The sequence below is a fragment of the Micropterus salmoides genome, unplaced genomic scaffold (assembly GCF_014851395.1).
Source record: "Micropterus salmoides isolate LMB-PRFRI ecotype aquatic unplaced genomic scaffold, ASM1485139v1 Ms_hic_scaffold_3, whole genome shotgun sequence".
Classification (NCBI taxonomy): Eukaryota; Metazoa; Chordata; class Actinopteri; order Centrarchiformes; family Centrarchidae; genus Micropterus; species Micropterus salmoides.
This window is the reverse complement of record NW_024042261.1, coordinates 39,738,767-39,760,419: the sequence shown is the minus strand read 5'-3', so window position 1 is coordinate 39,760,419 and position 21,653 is coordinate 39,738,767. Positions and strand designations below refer to the sequence as shown.

Below are 21,653 nucleotides of genomic sequence, written 5' to 3'. Positions count from 1 at the left end.
TAGTGAGCGTGCAGCTCATATAACAGTGTAAAGTAGTGAGCGTGCAGCTTGTAGAACAGTGTAAAGTAGTGAGCGTGCAGCTTGTAGAACAGTGTAAAGTAGTGAGCGTGCAGCTTGTAGAACAGTGTAAAGTAGTGAGCGTGCAGCTCATATAACAGTGTAAAGTAGTGAGCGTGCAGCTTGTAGAACAGTGTAAAGTAGTGAGCGTGCAGCTCATATAACAATGTAAAGTAGTGAGCGTGCAGCTTGTAGAACAGTGTAAAGTAGTGAGCGTGCAGCTCATATAACAATGTAAAGTAGTGAGCGTGCAGCTTGTGGAACAGTGTAAATCTGCTGTCCCCTCAAAATAACACATCACACAGCCGTTAATGTCTAAACCGCTGGCAACAGTTAGGGGTGTACTCACTTTTGTGAGATACTATAGCAATTATAAGTCGCTTTGGATAAAAGCGTCAGCTAAATGAATAAATGTAAATATAATGTAAAAAAAAAAAAAATGAGAAGAATAAGAGATATTTAAAGCAAACTGTTAATGTCTTCTAATAAGACCTCAGAAACAGCGTGTAAAAATGACGCCATTCAAGGGCGAGGGAAATAACTTGGCGAACAGGAAAACAGCTGTTAAAGATTAGCATAAAATTACTGTTTGTCACATGAACACATCTCTTAGATTTACAGTATGTGATAGCTAACATTGTGTTCTAGAAAAAAAAGTTCAAATCATATACGATTCAATACGGAGAGTTTAAAAAGACCAGCTGAACTTTCACATGTGAAATACTAACAAAGATGAAATTTACTCAATCTGCAGTTAACAGCCTTGGTATAAAATAGTCAATTACTAATAATGTTTAAATATATTATTCAACATTGTTTTGTACATTTTATGAAAGTCTGTTAATAATAGTTGCAAAATAACTTGAAATCTGAAAATTGAGAGAATGAAGCAAAATCATAACTTTGGACTGTGGCGTCTCGCTTTAAACAACCACGGAGTCTTTTAGTCAGAGCACTTACAGAACGTATCTGATATAGATTCCCTGTTTTCCTTCAATAAAGTCAACAGTTACTTAAAGCTCAAGTCAGGGTGTTTACTTTGATAAACATTTACATTTTTTCCCAGTTTTATATATTTATCAAGCGAAAAGAGTGTAAAGTTTGTAATTTCTGGGAGGCAGGACTGGAAGGAAAGTAAAACAACAGCAAAGAGTATTTCACTCTGCAGGAAACACAAAAACACAGCTGACCATCGACGACCAAACACACACACAAATACATAAAACTGACCCCTCCACGAGCATTTCAGGAAGCAACAGAGAGACGTCAGGTTCAATAAATCAGCTTTGATTAGAACGTTGTCATTGGCTGACCAGCATCCTGCAGCAGACCCACCTGTCCTCCTCCTCCTCCTCCTCCTCCTCCTCCTCCTCCTCCTCCTCCTCCTCGAATGCTGGTCAGAATAAGCAGAGCTCCCGTCAGGCTTCACAAAACCCATCTGAGCACCAGACTTCACCCAGATTCCACTGGTTTTAAGCAGAACAAAGACTTCTTCTCACTTCTAACGGAACAAAAGAACCCACTGACGTCCAGCGGAACAACGAGATCCACTGATTTCTAACAAAGACGCCCGTTGACCTTCAGAGTTGTTCAAAATGCTTCGTGAACTTCTGCTGGCGAGCCTCGCCCTGTATATTAAAGGGCCACTGCACTGTTTTACACATCAACATTACACCCTCCATGACCCACCAGGCAGGGAGGGTCTAATAAAAGATGTTGTGAAAACATGCAAGGACCCTGTGGAAACTGAAGGAAATCGTTTTCTTCTTCATCTTTCTACAAATGTGCTCGAAAACATGTCAAAAAAAAAGTGTCTTATGGTTTTCATGCGTGGGCGCGTCTCCTTAGCCCCCAGGACACATTTCTACGAGATGTATGAAATTTCAGTGGCAGATATATCATGTCCTGACCTACAAAAAAGCCTCTGGAAGCAGTGCCCGAAAGGGTCATTTTTGGCCATTTACAGGTTCTGTACTTTAACAAACTCCTCCTACAGTATTAATCCAATCGGCTTCAAATTTTTGCTGTGCAGTCTAAAGCCATTGAGGATGAGAAGTTGTGCTATCTGTGCCTTTTCGTTGAAAGGTGTGTCCGTGGCGTGCAGTTGAAGTTTGATGATTCACCATGAAAGAGGAAACTGTTGGTGTACAAACATTAGTTGTCTCTCAACGTTGACGACCGTACATGTGTTTTTCCAAAAGCAGGTCCCATGGCGGCTCTCCGGATGGGGGTTGGGCTTAGGCGCTCTGTTGTTTGTGCTTATGTGTTTGTTTTCTTTTAATGTTTTCTGATGATCAACCTGACAGGGACTGCAGATGAAGATTATCCTGTATGGCTAAATCTGCTCCTTATCTTATTTCATAGTCTCTTTTTCTAAATAAATAAACTTCTATCTTCAGTTTAAGGGATCCGTGCAAAGACCGACAACACAAGAGCTCAGATGGATTCAGGAAGTCCTGACCGGGAGTCTGCGTTATTCCTGATTTCATTCCCAAGCCGGCGGCTGTGTGTGAGTGTGTGTGTGTTACTTACAGATACAGATTGCATGTGTGGCGTCGAGGATGAACCCCGCCCTACAGACACAGCTATAGCTCCCCCTGGTGTTCACACAGATCCCGTTCTCACACAGCCCCGGCTGGAGGCACTCATTCACATCTACACACACACATTAAAAACACACACATTAACACACACTGCCCTTCTCTGCTGCTCTTCGTCATGCAAACGGCTGTTTAAGTCGTTTCTACGTCCGTCTCGCTGTGGAGGTAAAATGTTTAGAACAGAAGCAGCGAACACACAGCTTTATAAATCTGAAGATTTCAGTGTTTGTGTGTAATATAAACACACTCACACATTTAGTAGTGATCCACAGTGTCATGCTTCTAGACCAGCGGGCGGCAACAGGCGGCCCGCGGGCCAGAACCGGCCCGCCAGGCAATAATATCTGGCCCACAGCCAGGTTGCTTTGATAGCAGACAAATAGAAAATAAATAAATTGATAGCGGCTGGTGCTGAAATAGAGCTCAGTCATGACAGCAGTTACTGGTCTGCACACAATCACTTCCTCTTACGTGATTGTGCCTCCAAAATAAAAGTGCGAGAACGTTTTTTGAAGCAATGCTTCAAGTTGAGTTTATTGAGAGCTTTTACTAAAATTTGTGAAGGACATTTAAAAGAGTCTCTGGCTTGACACACCTCTGAAAACGCCGTCTGTAAACGGGAGATTGGATTCCCCTGAAGGTTTATCAATGCGGATCAAACACGCACACATTGCAGCACATGCTTTGTTGCGAGCATGTGAAAAAGTGTCCTTATAGGCTGATCAATTTGTCCAACAAGGGACAAAAAAAAGGCCGCAGGATTTTGGGATCGATCATCATCAACTCCTCCAACGGGAGTCCTGCACTCTACCCACTGAGCTAAACGTGCACAACAAGGGTTTGAAATAATTTGACTGAAATAATGTTCTGGCCCGCCATGAACAACTTGAAAAAAATGTGGCCTGATGTCAGACTTACGGTATTTGCCGACCCCTGGGCTAGACTGTTGAAATGGGAAGTTTATCTGTATTGGAGCTGAAACGCTTCCTGTATAAACAAGACGTCGCTGAAGCATGATTGTAATGAAGTCTGTGAGAAAATGTCTCTACTTGTCAGCTGATTTATTCCCTCAGTAAACACTTTCCTGATGAGTTTCTGGTCTCAGTCGCTAGTTTCAAGTCTTCTTCAACACAGCATGATGTTCATTTAGTAAATTATGGTCCCATTTAGAGGAACAGAGACCAGGAAGCAGGGGAGGCTTTAGGGCGGGGCTACAAGCTGATTGACAAGCTGCTACCATGGCGACCTGTCAGTCACCTTGTAGCTCCTTGGATAGAGGCGACTCGTAGCCGCTGCTCTGTGTACATTTAACCAGAAAAAGTTTATCAGGAGTCGGCTGCTCATTTTTCAGGTAAAGCTCTGGATATACTCGCTTTTCAACAGGCGTCGCTGTTTGTTCACATACTTGCTGCATCCTTAGCGTGTACCTTGAGGATTAAACCTGAAACCACCAGCTTGCTGCTGACCTGCAGGTCAGATCGCCGTACTGCCCCCACGCTCATGTGCTGAACTGCATCTCGCGGGCGTGCGGCGTTAATTCCTGGGGACGTGCAGAACCTACGCTCCAAAGCAACGCAGGACACGCGTGGCAGCCGTCTGGCGTGCGCGAACGCGTAGTTAAAAGCAAGTATGTCCAGGGCTTAAGGTACGTTTTGTTTTATTGTCACATGCGGTCACGTCCGGTTCCAAAAAACCAAGATGGCGACTCGTCGGTGGACATCAGCTGCACCCAAAACACCTGACTGTTACCTTTTACCTACTTCCTGTGTGTTTGTGCGTGTGTGACACTCACCGACACACTGCGTTCCATTGGCTCCCTCGAAACCAGCAGGGCAGCTACGGTTGCTTTGACCTGATGATGATTGATAGCAGACAATTGATTACTAACAATCTGATCACAAAGCCTAGTTTGGGGGGGGATAACTACACTCAGTGGCCTTTTTATTAGGTACACCAGCTTGTTTATGTAAATATCTAATCAGCCAATCATGTGGCAGCAAAATAAATAAAACACACTTTAATACCAGAATTCACTTCTTGTCTTTTTATTAGAGTGAATCAAAGCACATGATTGGTCAACATTTTCACTCAGACACTGTGCGAGCACGGTAACACTCATCGCTCGGTCATCAAAGGATGTCTACGTGACAGATGCTGTTATAACAGCAGCGTAACTCTGAATCAGGAGGTGAGCAGCGAGTGTTTGATGGTCCGAGGGGCAGAAAGTGACGTGAACGCGAGCGGAGGAAAATATTCTGGCAGTAAATGTCCGGCGTCTGTTACAGAGTGTCGGCTTCTCAAGATCAAGAAAAGTCTGTTGTTTCCCAGCTGCTGGAAAAGAGAAGCCTGTTAGCACCAAGTTAGCGAACATCTCCCCTTCAGCCTGCAGCTGAGCAGCTTCTACAGCAGCTACAGAGCTGCTCTGTGACTGAACATTAGCTCAATTTGTAGAAAGTAACTGGAAGCTGTAATGTTGAGAACATCAGGTCCAAACAGAGTAAACTGGTGCAGCCTGCAGCGGTGACTGGAGGAGGTCAGTGAAGCTAATTAGTGATGCAAACTCGTCCTTTTAAGCTGATGAGAAGACGTTTCTGTCTGGATTTTAATGTGCAAATAAAATGCACCTCAGAAGGGAGGAGGTTTCTCATTTTGCCTATTTTTTATATTAATGTCTACAGATAAATGTCAGAAGCTGTAAAATGAAGACACAAAAGGCAAAAACAAGATTCTGAGGTCATATTAACAGGGTTTCAGGGGACGATGCCCAAAAAATGCTGAGCCATCACTGTAAAATCACTGAGGAGCAACAGAACCAACCAGATTACTTTCTCCAGATCTAAAGGTTGGAGTTCCTCCAGCAGGCTGATCTTTGGCTGTTATTTATCATCTGCTCCAGCTTTTCCAACTATTTGTTCAGAGACATGGTGAAAATAAGGGCCCAATGACATTAAATTACATATTTTGCATTGGAAAACTTGAAACTTAAAACAGCCTTTGGGAAAACACTGAAATTTTAACTGTTCCAAGGTGCATCACATGTTCATGGACACAGGAGCCATACTGCTGAGACAAGTTGTGTCGGGGTTTTCCATCCAGCACTACGCACACAAAGAGAAATTTCGCTTCACCTCCGCTGCTACAACTCCATCCTAGAGGAAACACTGGCATCAATGGGGTGAATACCAAGTAGGGAAAGAAGTAAGAGTTAACAAAAGTGCACAAACTAACCATCGCGGGGAATATGAAGAACCAGGCGAGGTTCCAACACAGCTACACTGATGAGGAGGACAGAATAAAGACAGCAGCTGATGTTAGCTTCAGGGCTAACCCTGTCGCCCCTTCACAAGCGGTCAAGAAAGAAACACACGGGAGCGCCGCTTTAGTCTCGAGAAGCTGCAGTCTTACTGTTTCTCACGCCGTGGGACGCCGATCATCTAATTATCGACAGGATCCCAAAGAAAATATCTTATAATTATTGTCAATATCGCAAACCCCTCCGGTCCGTTCGAAACAAACTAATCAATTCTGAAAATCGAGAATCAAACCAGACTCAATTTCTCTTAAATTCTTTTTATTTTTTAAAGGTGAATTGCATCATTCTTGAGTCGGACGCCAGTTAGTGAGCTAACACGACTTCCTGTGTGCACACACACACGTGCAGATGTTGTGTGTGTGTTAAAGGCCTACAGTCCCACAGAGCAGCATTCCTTTGCTGTTAGTCAGCTCTGCAACAACATGGACATCACTTCTGACTCTGTGTGTGATCATGTCAGGCAGTTATATAAGCAGCTCCCGGAGGAATATTTCATAAAGAATCCGACCTTCGCAGAAAGAGAGAGAGAAAAAATTTAATTTCACTTTAAAAGGCGTGCGCGTGAGTTTGGCAGCAGTTAGTTTTGGTCAAATCTCTCAGCATCCATATCACGGTGATGTTTTTGGAAAACAGTCCACAACAAACACCGAACAAACTCGACTTTGGATGAAAGTCAGTGGTTGAAAGTGCATTTAAGGCTCGTGCAGACCACACGACCTTCAGCGCCGTTCGCGCTCCACGACTGATCGGTGACAGGGGGTCACAAACGCTACACGAGCTGACAACAACTCTGTCACCCGACGCCGGTCTCCAAACCGCGTTTAGTCAAGAAAACACACGGGAAATGTGAAACGGGAAACGAGCGATCCTGCACACGAAAACAGCTACTTGTTATTATAAAGACAAAGAATCTGGGTGAAAGATGGATTCAGTGTTTCCCACAGGATTTGAAGAGGCTGTGGTGGGGGGGGCCTCGGACCCTCTCAGGCCCCCCCGGAAGAACATTTTGTACATTTTAAAGTTAAATGCATTAAATTGGTGCAAAATTAAGAGGCTGTCTATGAAGAACAATGCTGTGATCATAAAGCCAGTGTGGAGCTAGAAATGGGGACGAAACAGCAACAACAGTCGGCAAAAACCCTGAATCAAAGAATAGAAAATAAATAATTTCTTTTAATGGACGCATGTAACATGTTTTACACTTTCTGTGAATATAATCCAATTAATCTCATTTCCATCCTGCAACACTTGTCTTTGGAAAGAGACAAACTGAGAGGATAAAGTCTCTAACCTGCCCGTCGGCTCGCTCTGGGCCGCTTCAGTGGATTTACCATAAAGGCTTGAATACGTGTGCACTCCAAATTTAGGTGCGGCTGCTTAATCGCCTTCTTACAGACGAGAGACAGAAACTGACCGTTACCGTAGTTACCTCAAAAGAAAAGTGGTTATCTCGAGTCGGAGGCCAAAGTCTCTGAGCGTGCGAGCTCACAGCAGCGCCCACAAAACACAACGTTAGAGGTCTGTAATTTGGGCGTCATGGTCATTTTGAAACTGTGGCGGGCCGCAGTCATACACTGGATCAGCACACGCAGGTAGCAGGGATCGTCTGAGCTACAGAGAGAGCGAGAGGGGAGTAAAGAGTAGCCGCCTGCTCTCATTGGCTGGATGTGGATGTCGAGTCGGCCGACTCCTCCGGATACTTGGCGTGCTAGATATCTGGCTGGCGTCGGCGATGTGGCAGTGATGTGTCGGGGAGCCGTTTTGATGCGTCGTTGAGTAGTTCACGCATAACGACTGGCGACCGCCGATCAGCCGCTGACTCACCCCCGATCACAGCCTGACGCTCGCCGAGCGGCAAATCGGGCTAAAACTGGTGCGGCGTGAACGAGGCTTTACTCGGGTACTGTACTTCCAGGTGTGTGTGTGTTTGTACCTGTGTTGTCAGGGCAGAGGACGCAGTCCGTGATCCCCCAGGCCTTCCCGATGCCTCTGCAGCACATTTCCCTGCTCCTCAGACCAGGCAGAGGAGCGCTGCACTGCACACACACACATCAACAACCTGTTCATACAGAGGAAGTGACGGCGTTCATACAGAGAGCACAAATAAAACTGCAGGTACTTTGGGCTAACCGCTAACGTGCTGAGTTTCAGCTGGTGTTTCACCACGTTTGAGCGTTCGTTTCCAACAGCTGTTGAGGCGTTTCGTTTAAAAACATCAATGTGAGCCTCACGGTGGCGCTGAAGGAAGTCGGAGCTGCGCAGCGAGCTAAAATCGACTGTATTATGTTGTTTTGATGCAGGTCGCAGCTGCCTGAACATTTGGCTACAAGAAGAAAAGTCTTTACTGTGACTCAGGAACACGATGAGTCGGAGACACTGGCGGATTAACAGACAGTTAAAGGAAAACAGGGGGGAAAAATCTAAATGCGATTTATCTGCCAGGTATCATTTTCAGGTTCAGAATCGTATTTAGAGGTTGTACCAGCACACTGACGTCATGCGGCGCTGCGCAGTGCTGACTCACTGTGATGCATGCTGGACAGAAATTGTGTCCGACTTTCGCCAGCGCTGCAAAACGTCACCATGCCACGTGACATTAAAACCTCGCGGGAGCACAAAGGTGGAACTAGAGAGCTGCATTGGGAGCGGACGGTTTAAACTCTGCTGCGGGTTACAGAATATACTGCGGGTCCTGCAGTAGCGCTGATAAGATGGAGTCAACAAACGAAGCTGAAAAGAAGAACAGCACGTGCGACTGCTCACCAGACGTACTTCACAGGCCTGACTCCGTCACACGGGCGTTTAGCGAAGCCCAAACATTTGTGTCCTTTTTTTACTCTGCATGGATCAAGACAACAGTCCCGCGCAGGTCTCCAGCTGGAGCCGCACTATCTGGTCTTGCGGCATTTTTCTTTGCAAATGCTGCGAGATCAGTCATTGATCTCAGCTCACAGTGAGCTCACGCAGGTAGAGCGTGCTTGAGTCGTCTGGAGTGCACGCTACTGTGTGTGTAATTAACAGTCTTTACAATTCAATCTTATTTCTATAGCTCCAAATCACAACAGCAGTTATCTCTGAGCGCTTTTCATAAAGAGCAGGTCTAAACCGTACCGTGATGATTGTAGGGCAGTGCAGCCTCTAGGGGGCGCTGGAAGGACTCCTGCTTTCCTAACGGAGAAGAAGAAGTGTATGTAATAGTTCTTCTTACCTGTCCGTCTTTCACCTCTCTGAAGCAGTACTTGAACCCGGACTGCTGGGCGAAGGCGCCGTCCCCCTTCAGCGTCTGGGCCTGGACGTCTACACCTGCTGGAGCCGGAGCGCCTGCCGACCCCGAGGAGGAGGAAGAGGAGAGCATCCGCAGGACGGGTTGGGTGTTTGTTTTTACCTTCAGCACCTGGTGGATCTTCACGCTGGCCTCAGGGGGGTGCTGCACTCTGACCTTCACCAGGGAGAGCCCGGGATCTGCACACAAAAAGTTCTGTTTAGCTCACAAGAGCAACAAATGACCCTTCAGAATCCCGACTGACCCGACTCATGTCTGTACATTAAACATGAAGCTACGAGAAGCCGCAAATTAGCTTAGCATAAAGACTGTCCACCACCCTGCACCTCTGAGCAGACTAGCACAGCCTCCAGGAAGTGACCCGGTCCAGGAAAAGAAGACGTTTGTTACCCGTTTGTGTCAAAGGTCAGAGGTCAGACTCACCTCCAGACCTGGCCGTCTCCTCGTTCTGTCCCAGCGGCAGGAGGAACTCGGACTGGCTCAGCTCCTGATTGGCCGGCATGGCGGAGAACAGCGCGGGCTTGACGATCTCATTGGTGGAGGAGGGCGACGTTTCGGCGGCGACGGCGACGGGGATCTGGCAGAACTTCCCGGTGAAGTTTGGCGGGCAGAGACAGCGGTCCTTCTGCAGGCAGACGCCTCCGTTCTTACAGAGCAGGGGACACAGGACTGCAGGAGCAACAACAAACGCTGATCAGACAGCCATCTTTGTTTGGATCCCCGTTAAGACTTCCAGGGCTCCAAAGGAAACAAACCAGGGGCCTGACACTATGTTGGGGCCTCCCCCCTCTCTGAGAGCGACACAGGAAAATTCAATTCATAATCACACTGACATCTGTAAGAACGTCAGAGTCCAGCAGGTGTCCGTTCCCACTGAAAGAGTCGGAGCACCTTCTTTGCTGCTGAAACACGAACGAGGTTGTTTCTTACTCGTTATACAACACAAGGTTAAATGATGAAAAGAAAGTTTTAGTCCCTTCATGCCACACACTCAAAGCTTAAGAGAATTAAATCTGTATTGAAATATGGTAACATTTAAATTAAATTCCCTTAATCATAAGACAGAACGACCTTTATGGTATCGACCGAAACAGCCAGTAGAACCGAAACGTCTCCAGTCAAACCAGAACTTCACTCGATACTTTTTGTTAACAGATCGCCGCAAAAAATGACTACTTGTCCAGTTTTTCTTGCAGCCAAACACGCAAGCAACACACTGAAGGAAAGAGAAGAGCAGCCTTTTGTTTTTCCTGATGTGTCTGCTGCACGCGCTCAGTCCAGCTGATCCTAACAGCCGCTGACCTTCGGCTGCGTCTCAGTTCATCAGCACAAGCTGGGCTTTCTGTTGGTTTCACCTTCTGGGATCATTTAACTCTTCTCTGGACATTTTTTGTTTCCGGAGGTTTGCGTCTCACCACTAAAAGGAAAAAGTGATCTGAGATCTTTCAGTTCAGTTTATTGATCGAAAGTTAACTAAATCATTTCCTGTTGTTTATTCAAAAGTCAAAAAATTAACTTAAATTCGTTTCCCACAACTTATTTGGTCACTAAACTGTTTCACTCCTCTCTCCCCCGTATAATAATATCACCCGGGACGACGAACTAATCAGGACGAGCAGGATCTGATACAGTTTCCCAAAACTTTTATGTAATAAGGAAGTGAACGCTAAGATATCTAAAAATTTTAAGTATTTCTTACAGGTATTTATATACATACACACAGAACATTCAGCAGTGCATTTTTTGAATTTGCACCTGGGCGAAAATAAACAAGCAGCAACAAGACGATACTATGGTTTCATCTTCAGCCGAGCATCGTCGATGTAAAACAGAGTCCAACTCCTCTCATCTTGCCGGAGTCTTGCACTGACAGCTCAGAACACGGACCGCCCGCCGAGTGCTCGATGTTGATGGGGCAGGTTTCTGAATTCCGCTGCTTGGTCAACATGAGTCCCAATTTGTCCAGACCGGACCTTTAGGAGCAGCCTTAAAGTTCTTATATCTAAGTGCTATTTGCTTCCGCATATTTACGTGTTCCCTGTTAAAACACAAAGCCAGAGAGGGACTTGTTGCAAATACTGATTGACGTTTGCATTAGCTAACAGCGCTGAATGTGCGTTACGCCCGCATCCTGTCACGCAGACTCTGAGCGGACTGGTTCCAGCTGAGGCCGGCAGCCAAGACCAAACACATTCTCCGACACCGACGGAGGCCAGTTTGACGAGAGGGAATACAGTACCGAGGTGGTTTTCTTTCCGGGTTTTGCTCTAGGAGCCCCGGGGGCCGGAGTCAGCTAATAGGACCGCTAGCGGCCCGGCTAATGTTAACCGAGCTGACTAGCTACAGAGATAGATACAGATACAGTTAGCAGCATTTAACTAAAGCTATCTGTCCATCCTGAAGCGCTGTAAATCTTGGCACTGTGTTCCTGTTGGTCTTTGAGGCTGTGTTCACTGGGAGGCTGCTGAACGCGGTGGTATTGCCCGCTAGTCCGGCCCTGGCGCCCTATCTGGGGCCCCTAACTCCCTGCTGGGGCCCCCGCCCCTGGCGATAGACTTTACAAGCCCCCTGGCCTGAAAACCTCCACGGCCTGAGAAATATTAGAAGAGTAGTGTCAGTGTTTCTCCTTTATGCATTCAGGAGCGCCGCTGCTACTAAAATTTCCCACGATTGTTATTATATCAATGTTCTACTCAATGCTCGGCTCGCTTCCTCTCCTCATTCATCAAAGGACGTCTACGTGACAGATGCTGTTATAACAGCAGCGTAACTCTGAATCAGGAGGTGAGCAGCGAGTGTTTGATGGTCCGGGCGGCAGAAAGTGACGTGAACGCGAGCAGAGGAAAATATTCTGGCAGTAAATGTCCGGTGTCTGTTACAGAGTGTCGGCTTCTCAAGATCAAGAAAAGTCTGTTGTTTCAGTCTGAAAAAGTGGTTTTGGAAAAGAAAGGACGGAGGTGACTGGAGGAGCTGAGGTCAGTGAAGCTAATTAGCGATGCAAAAAGTGCTAATTGGTGATGCTAAAAAGTGGTGGGGACATTTAAGGGCTCAGATCAGGAGTGCAGTGAGACACTTGCCCCTTGAAACGTTAACAAAACAATATGATATTCAAATAAATATTCAGTACAGTGGTGTGTGATTTGGGGTCCTCACCCAGAAGATTTTGAGCATTAAACACTTAATTCCAGCTTTCTGAAGACATTTTCTGGACCGATTTATGGTTGGAAATGTGTTTTTATATATATAAATAAAGGGAAACACAAAATTTAGGTGTAAGGTGACAATACAAAATATAATGCAGTGATCAGCAACTTGTTTTTAAGTTACTTTCCTGGACAATGCACATTCGTTTCCTAGATATTTACATTGCATGTTTCTTATTGTGCAATTAAACCTTTCTCAAAGCATTCTCATTTGTTATTTAATGAATAAATATAAATGTAACGGAGCTAACTAACAGCAGCTAGTAAAGCTATCTGTTCATCAGCAAACTCCGTAAATCACAGATAGTTGAGGAGAACCAGAAAATATTCATCCATCAAATATGATTCAGTTTCACCAACATCAGTTGACAAAGATGCGTTTTTGTTTTTGTACAGAAACACTTCACTCCAGTGGCGTTTTCCAAGAGATGACAATCACTAAAATACCATCAAGAATATCTACAAAACAAAGTTCTTTATCATCGTTAGGCCAGACGCTGGTGTACTGGTGACATGTAGTGCAAGGCATATGCAATAAAAACAAATGCATACAGCAAACAAATATGATAATAAAAAACAAATATTTGAGATGAGATGCTAAAAGGCAAATGGACCTGACAGTTCTGGAGGAGGCTCCAGTGAAGTGAATAAAGGTAGGTTTTCAATCCTGATGTAAAGATAACTACTAACAACTAAATGTGCTTCTTTAACGTCTGATGGAGATAAGGAAGGCCAGCGCTCTGAAGCCAGAAATTCCTGATTCACGAGTTAAAATTCTGATAGACCTGGCTCTAAGTTTGGGAGATGGGAAAGGTCATTTGGCTGTACAGAAACACACAGCTGTGTATCGTCAGTGTAGCAATGAAAATTAATTCCATATTTGCAAATTATGATGCCAGAGGGAAGCTTGTAAACAAACAAACAAACAAAAAAAAGCATAGGACCAAGGGCCAACCCCTGGGGTCCACCAAACTTCACTTTTCAAAGACTGTATTTTAGTAACGTACATGCTGAGTTCTTCTTTGAGAAATATGATCGAACCCATGAAAGCACCGTCCCTTGGATACCGATGTGCTTCTACAGCTGTGGTGCACTAACTGGTAAACACATCTGAGGCCAACACGGTCACACAAACATGTTTATTGTCAGGCCTGGAAACACTCGCCGTCAACACTGTTTCACAACACTGTTTACTCTCAGGCTGTTGCACAGATGCAGTCTGGGAGGTGGTGGGCGTGGCCTTGACTCTGTTGTTAAGACGACCCCTGGGTCCTGTGAGAAGTCAGGTGGATATCAAACAGAGCCAGACCAGACACAGCCAGCCAGCCACTTCCTACTTCCTGTTTAAGAGCCTGCAACAGGATGCTGGTGCATTGTTACCCAGAGTTCAGCTCGTGTTGAAGCTGCCAATAATGAATTCTGGATAATGCCCAGAAGTCTGTGCAGCAGGAAGGAAACCTGCAGCTTTAATACCAGGTTCTTCGATCTCTATCAGCAGCTCTTTGACCTGACAGCTCACAACCAGTCACAACAGCATCTACTGCACACTGGGATTATCCTCGTGTGTGCAGCGTGCAGAAACAACATGTGGCCTGATTTTAAAGACACCAACACTGAAAGTCAGAACGCAGACTTGCTTTTTCATATTCAGACAAGCACAAATCATTCAGTCTCTAATTATCTCTGCAAAGCAGATTTGCTCACTAACAGAAAGATTTTGACAGATTTGTGAACAATATTTCAGAGAATATTTGTGAAAAGAATTTCAGATCTTTGAGTTCAGCTCATGATGAATGGAGGCAAAAACAAAAGTGTTGCATTTATAATTTTGTTCAGTGTAAATTGCAGAACACAGACCTACATGAAAGCTGAACTCTGCAAATGGTAAATAGTCTGTAAAGCGCCTCTCTAGTCTTCCAACGACTCAAATCGCTGAGCCTAACTGCTCAGAACAGGAACTAAAATTCACAGTGTCCAGCGATGAGGTCACATACTGTATATGCAGCAGTAGTATGAAACTGCTGAATTTAGATTTATGCGGTATGCTAGGCCAGGCTTAACCAGTTTCCACTTTTGGAAATCGTAAGTAAAAAAATAGGAGGAATATGAATGTAGGTAGCACTTCAGACTTAAATGTAATCTTGTGTAAAGGTGCGTTCACACTGAAAGAGAATCCAGCGTTTTGGGCGGCTTGATTACACACAAAGTCAATTAAAAGACACAAATTCCTGCCAATTCCCGCAAATGAGGCGTTTGTCGTGACATTCGCTGGTTCGCGCGTTTTTCAACTTGAAAAATTCGCTTGACACGATATTGCGAAAGCCAATCAGCGCTGAGAATGTCCAAACGTCACCGGAGGCTTCGGAGCGTTGTTTGGAGAGGACCTGCCGAGCGGTGTGATGACAACCCGCAGGCCGGCGGGGAGCTGCTGAAGAACGGGGAAGTGCACGGGGAGCAAGTACTTCTTAAACAACCCATCGATGAATCGTTGAAATAATCTTTAGAAGCTTCGAATACTAAAATCATCGTTAGCTCCAATAAAAAGCAAGTGACCTCAACTTTAACATTCCACCAACAATGTAATGTCTATTTATAAAGATGATAATAAAGCAACAGTCCTCCTTTCACTCTACTTCTGTTTAGTTTTTTTCTCCAAAGTGCTTTTTAGTTTTACAAGCCAAGAATTTCCTGTCCATCACGAGCCCGGTGTCTCTTGATTTAAGTTAAAACTTTACAACTTTACTCAGAATGTAAAAACTCTCTCACAGCTGCCAACAAGTGTTTTATTTCTATTTAATTAGATCTGCGCACATGATTTTACCACTTGTGCTCTCAAATTAACACCATGTGATTATCCAGTCAGCACGGCTTTGCTCGCCAGTGTGCTCCACCATTTTTATTGATTAGTCACTATAAAGCTCCATAATTCACCACCGTCACATTGTTTCCACACAGGAACCTGCTAATACTTCTGTACTTTGCTGAAGTAGACTTTTAAAAGCAGGGATTGTATTTTTACATTGCTGTATGTACTTTTCCCAAAGTAAAGGAGCAGAGTACTTCTTCTTCCATCTCTGGTATCCTGTGTGTGTGAATCCATCTGTGCTGGCTATTGTAAAAGTGTGTGCATGTTATGTTGTATTTGAAAAGTTTGTTTATTCCACAAGAATTTTACACCAACAGACACACACACGAGCTGCTGCATGTGTGTGTGTGTGTGTGTTGGTGTAAACACAGCGACCTAATTATTTCCCCGGACATCGCCCCACAGATGGACTGCATCATCATGGACTGGAGGAGGTCTTTGGACATAACTGGGGCAAAAGAGGGAAGAAATACAGAGAGACGGGGAGAAAAAAGCAGCGTTCAGTGATACACAAAGAGAGATTAAACACATGAAATGATGTCAAGATGAAGGCAAAGACAGAATTAACAGAGTGAAACACATCCAGCAGCTGCAGAGCAACCTGATGGTCCATGGAGAGTTGTGCTCGTGTCACCTGATGAAGGCGAGTCCAGTATTCTCTGTTAGCTCCGTGTTTGGTCTCCACCAGCTCCAGAGGGAAATATCTGACTCTTTAGCTTCTAAACGCTCTGCTATGTTCACCAGCTGCTCTCTGAGTCTGACGGCGGCTTCATCAGAGACACTGAGACCGAAACAGACCTCCGTTTGTGTACATATGGCACATTTCCACCAAAAGTACCCAGGACTTTCAGTACCAGGATCTACTTTTCAAGGAACTAAAAAGGTTCCTTCAGCCCATTGTTGTGTGCCTGCGTGGTCTAAGGAGCTGCGAAGATTATGGCGCCTTCAGACCAAAAGCGAAGCGAGCGTTTGGGGGCGGTGCATTTACAAAGTCAATTGAAAGCCGACGGAGAGCTGCTGCTAAACTTCGGGGAGAAATGGAGGACAGAGGCGGGAGCAGCGCTGCAGCTTTCGGACAAATAAACCCCCGTAGTCGGTCTGGATTCTGCCCCGACAGCTACGTCGTTTACCCGCAGGAGGAGCTCAGAGTTAACTGCTTTTATTAAATTAGCTTTTTACTTTAGTTTTTGGGATTAAAACTTGATTTATCTTCACTGGAGCTTCTCAGCAGCTTCAGATTCGGTTCCACTGTTGTTGTTAGCGTCAGAGCTCTGCTGGACTACAACTTCATATTTATATAAAAACCGGACAAAACTGGACATTACTTGGAGAGAAGAAGGTGAGGAAGCTGAACTACCTGGTGAGTTCAGAAAATATGTGTCTGTAACTTTATTCCAGCTGTCGTTGTACTTTACTGTGAACAGGTTAGCATAGCATAGCCCTGATCGAACCGAACTCCATTCAGAAAACAAACATTTTAGTTGTTGTCCTGCTGACAGACCTGACAAAGCATGAATTCATATGTTTAACAAATCTGCATCATGTTGTAGTTATTTCGGCATCAGTTTGATCTGTTTATTGGAATTAAATCACAGCAAAATGTTTACGTTGGGTTCTTACAGCTGGTTGTGTTTATTCACTTATCGCATTGTGTGTGAACACCTGGCAGTTTTCCAGCGATAAAACCCGCACGAGGAGAGCGTTGTGAGAATGAAATTCCCGATCAGATTTGATTGGAACTCAATGAAAACTATAAGCTATGATATAATGAAGAGACGTGCAATTAACGTTCGTTAGAAATTCATGACAAACTGGAAAGATCCGTCAGGCTCTTAAAAGAACTCCAGCGCAGAGAAAGAAACAAATTGAAACAGTCAGGAACATTTCTGCAGATCAGCTGGCGGCCCAAACATCTGTGACGTCTGACAAACCTCAGTGTCTGATTTTTAAACGTCCCTGTTGGAGAAGAGGAGACCGACTGGCTGCAGAAACCTGACTGATGAAAACTAAACACACCGCCGCACGCTGGCTGCTGTTTCCGACCTATAAATATAATACCGGCAGAAAAGAGACGAGCAGTGATAGAAAAACAGCCGACATGCTTGACTTAAAGCCAGAAGCCTTTACTCAACCATTCAGAAATTCACTGCAAGGCAAATCCCCCCAAAATAAACTTTCTAAAGTTTGAATTATTTTGCGTTTAGCCCTTCATGCCTTTGAACCCTTGGAGACAAAGACAGATTAATGTACTGAGATTCTTGTTTCTGTAAATGAAGCTCTTGTTCAGCCGTCTTTTATTATGCAGTGTACTAAACATTTTCTCTACGAGGGCTGCGACAACTCAGACGGTAGATGAGTGGTCTTGTACCTTGAGAAGGATGAATGCTTCTAGGGGTGTAACGGCACACAAAAATCTCAGTTCGGTTTATTTTCGGTACAATACAGGAAAAAAATGCAAACATTAAAGTGCTGCTGGTTTAGTTTGAACTTTTGTAAACATCCAAATTAGTTTTCAATTTTTTAACAAACTTCCAAATTACACATAGGAAATTATATAAAATAAAAACAATAAAATACTGCTGCAAACTACTAACAAGTTCTTCTCAAAACAACCCCACATATAGCTGATAAAATATAATAAAAACATAATAATATGGATTACAGTGCAGCATTCTTCTTCTTTTATCCCGTCTGAGCAGGATCAGTCCAGCCTGGAGGCCTGCTCAGATAAAAAAGGCGTTTGCACTCTGCTCGTTTTGTTGCAGTGACGTTCTCCTTCGTGTGACACCATTAGTGAGTTAACAAGTTTGACGTGTTGCCAGAAACAAACCCGATGACTGCTGGGAAATGTCGTCACGCTGCTGTCGTCTCATCGACTTGTCCGTTGTTGTATTTCACTGGAAACCGAAGTGTTCCCAAACAGAAGACCTGAACAACAAGGGAGGGTCCTAAAGCTCTGGCTTCACTAGTTAGTCACTAGTTAGTGAGAGGCGGGGCTAAAGCGTGGCGCTCGTGTAGCGCCGCACGGCCCGCCACTATGTCCGTGTGGAAACTTGGAATTTACGTATGTTCCACACACAAAACAAGCCTAACATATGACGTTAGAGACGAGTACGTGTGGCGCTACAGCCGCTACTGTTCTGAGAAAAGAGGGTTTAAATGTGCAGAGATCTCAAACAGAAGCACAAATAACAGATTATTATTATTACGGGTTTAAATGTGGTAAGAACGGCTCATCAGTGACGGCAGTTTAATGTGTGTTAGCTGAATTATTTCTCAACATTTTTCAAAAGATGTGTGAGAGGCAAACAAAGGAGGGGGGGGGGGCTGCATGGGTTAGCTATCTGTGTCTGACGTAAGAGGCTGACGAGGATCCGAGGTGATCGAAGCTTTTAACCACCTCCTCCCTGCTCCTCTGCAGCAGTGTGTGATAAATGAAAGCCATGTGTCGGGGGGGGGGTTCTCCTGTTCCTCCTGCTATTTAATCCACAGCAGAAGAAGACGAGGACGCACAGATGTGATGTTTTTTTTTGTTGCTAAGCTATTTGCAGGCTTTCAGTTTGGGCCGCTCAGCAATGTTTCTCTGCAGTCAGTAGATTAGATTCAACTTTTTTATATCACTGCGAGGACTGAGACGACGTTTAGCTTCTAACCATGACTGCAAGAAGCAGTAAAGTGCAGAGTAATGTACGTACTGCATGTGTAGAAGTAATAAAAAGATGCTTAAGAAGCAGCTCTGGGCTGCGACTTCATCCCCAGTTCGTTTCTGCCTGTATGTGTTCACATTTAAAGCTGTTAGCAGCTCAGAATCAGAAGGAGCTTTGTCGCTTTATTATTGAGTTTTACACATTATTTTCTTTGGTGATGAGTTGCTCCACACAGACAAACATACAGCTGACATTAATAATGTAGAAATATATAAATATGGAACAAACAGATGAAAGTTATATAATAAAAGAACAGAGAAAAATAATGGAGCTATGTGCCGAGAAAGAAAATCGCGGCAGATATTTACACCTGCCTTATTCTGGGTTTGAGTTGTGCAAACGTGTTGCAATGGAAGACGATATTGTGAACGTAAATATGTAAAATCGACAATATATAAAAATATAGAACGACGACGATTAACAACAAATATGTGCCCGTTTAGTGCAAGATATGAAAACGCTCCTGTTAGCAGTTAGCATCACTGTTAGCAACCTGATCTCATCTCAGGCGTCACATAGACAATAGCGTTGCAACACAAAGGAGGCTAACGGCCGACGCACGCAGCTGTAGGGTTAGCCGGTCGACGTGCGTATATTTACCAAAGTACTTTTAGGCAAGTCCTGCCACTCGGCCGCCATCTTGAGAACACCTCCGGGCAGCTATTTCGACTAACCAGGCTCCTAGCTGAATGAACGGGGAGAGGACTCAAACATCGCTAGCTAGCACTACTAGTGTTTTTAAAACCGTGGCGCAGCCCTAACGCGCCGCAGCACCCGGAGTCAGAGGACCTCAGGAGTAAGTCACACTGGATATAACGATACCCGTTTTCTGGCTGTGGGTTCAGATTTGACCGAGCAGGACTCCCAGAAGGCGGAGTGCGATTTTTGGAGGCACTAAATGTTGTTTAAACGATGAAAAACACGACGGCATTTCTGTTAGTTTGTGTTACTGTGTGACTTTTTAAACCCTTTAAAACACCAAATTCACACAGTAACAGACTGAGGCAGCTGTAGACCAGAGAGGTACAATTACTGCTTTTAGCAATGGAGTCCGGTGGCTTCAAGGAGAGCGACTGTTACACAAAAAAGGATCTTACTCTTTTAAAACAGGTCTCTCTCTTCATAATGTAACTGCGCTGCATCATATCGACTGTTCCAACACATTCTGCTGCTACAGATATTTGCAGGGCTCTACGCACCTTTTTGTGCTCCTTGGGAAAAAATGTATATATTATAAATAGGAGCACACAAAGAAATTTAGGAGCACGGTGAAAAATGTTCAAGCAACACAAAGTTCAACAAATTCTTTATGAAATACATATTTATTCTACCTGTGGGCTCCTTCTCCTTGTGTTCACACACTGGAGGACTGAAAGTGAAGACTCTGGTATCTGGACACTCGGCATTGGTCTTAAAATATTGTCAAAGCGCTTTAAAATACGGATTGGATTCACGATACACCAGCAGCACCCACACACGCCATGCCACACCCAATACTGAACAGCAGTACGATGACTTTAGTAAAACAGAACAAGGGGAAGGTGTTGCTCACCCTGCATCTTTCCACTGAACAGGCTCTTTCATACATCTAGGAGTAGCTATTTTAAATGAGTGTATTAGTATTTATATTATTATGACATTAGATAAAAAGTTACATTTTACTATATGCGGTGTTTCGCCACACATGGGCTTTATTTGGGCCGCCGCCCAGGTAGATAACAGCCGCCCAACTAAATTTGGCGACCCGTCTGTGAATTTAACTGGTTGTATCAGAAGCACCGCTGCACAAATCTGTCCAACACAACGCTGTCAGTGTCGGAGACTGTTGAGTTTTAAAAAGCTACAACAAACTGAATGTATTCCAGTGTTTCAGTGTTTTCCTTCAAATGTAAAACTGCAGGATTTTAGGCCAAACGATCGCATCAGAATGTTGATTAAACTATTGCGACACCTCTTTGTTTAGTGCCAGAAGGACTGTTTTGTTTTGACACTTAAGATGGGGTGTCAACCATTTTGTAGACCAGCCCTGTTGTTCTCTGTGATTAGTTTAGAGCAAAAGACTGTTTATTCCTGTAGATTGAAGGGGGTTTCACGTCTGGGGTCGGCGCTCTTTTGTTTGACCACAAGGTAGAACAGTAAGGTACACCCTTCCTAATTGGGTGACGAAGAAGTCCAAATGGTCAGTAAGGAGCCGCCCACATACCTGGAGGATATTAACAACTTATTTTGTGAGCATCAGGACTGTAAGCTGCGGATCTGGGAGGAGAAGCAGCTTTCCGGTCCTCTGCTGGGGGCAGCAGTAACTTGGTGACTGGAAACTGTAGATCTTTACAGAGAAGCAGTGTTTTTGTTTGTTCTGTAATGTCATCTCTTTATTCACACATTTTTGTAATTAAATCTTTTTGTTAATTTTCATCGGATCCAGCCTCTCCTTTCTCAAAATCTGAAAAAACACAACAAGACCCATCTGCAAAACAGTTATTAGCGAGCATGTAAGGATCCCAGCTAATAAGGATCTATGTTAACTTTGGAAAACAATCGTATAACTGGTCATCTACAGGTGCGCTCGAGATAACTGGCTGACTTTCGCCGACTTGATAGAAAGGGGAATAAAAAGTCAGACG

General features: G+C 44.5%; 1 protein-coding gene across 8 annotated transcripts in view; it reads right to left on the bottom strand.

Moving 5' to 3' along the window:
• LOC119882727 (latent-transforming growth factor beta-binding protein 4-like) overlaps positions 1 to 21,653 on the bottom strand; it is a 101,649-nt gene that overhangs the window by 50,242 nt on the left and 29,754 nt on the right. For 7 of the 8 annotated variants that reach the window (XM_038692937.1, XM_038692934.1, XM_038692938.1 and 4 more), the window contains exons 6-10: positions 9,677 to 9,922; positions 9,179 to 9,432; positions 7,904 to 8,006; positions 4,450 to 4,509; positions 2,590 to 2,712 (exon numbers count right to left, since the gene is read on the bottom strand). In XM_038692937.1, coding sequence (XP_038548865.1) covers positions 2,590 to 2,712; positions 4,450 to 4,509; positions 7,904 to 8,006; positions 9,179 to 9,432; positions 9,677 to 9,922 — 786 coding nt within the window. The remainder of the gene's footprint in view (positions 1 to 2,589; positions 2,713 to 4,449; positions 4,510 to 7,903; positions 8,007 to 9,178; positions 9,433 to 9,676; positions 9,923 to 21,653) is intronic. The other variant, XM_038692936.1, reaches the window with a different exon arrangement.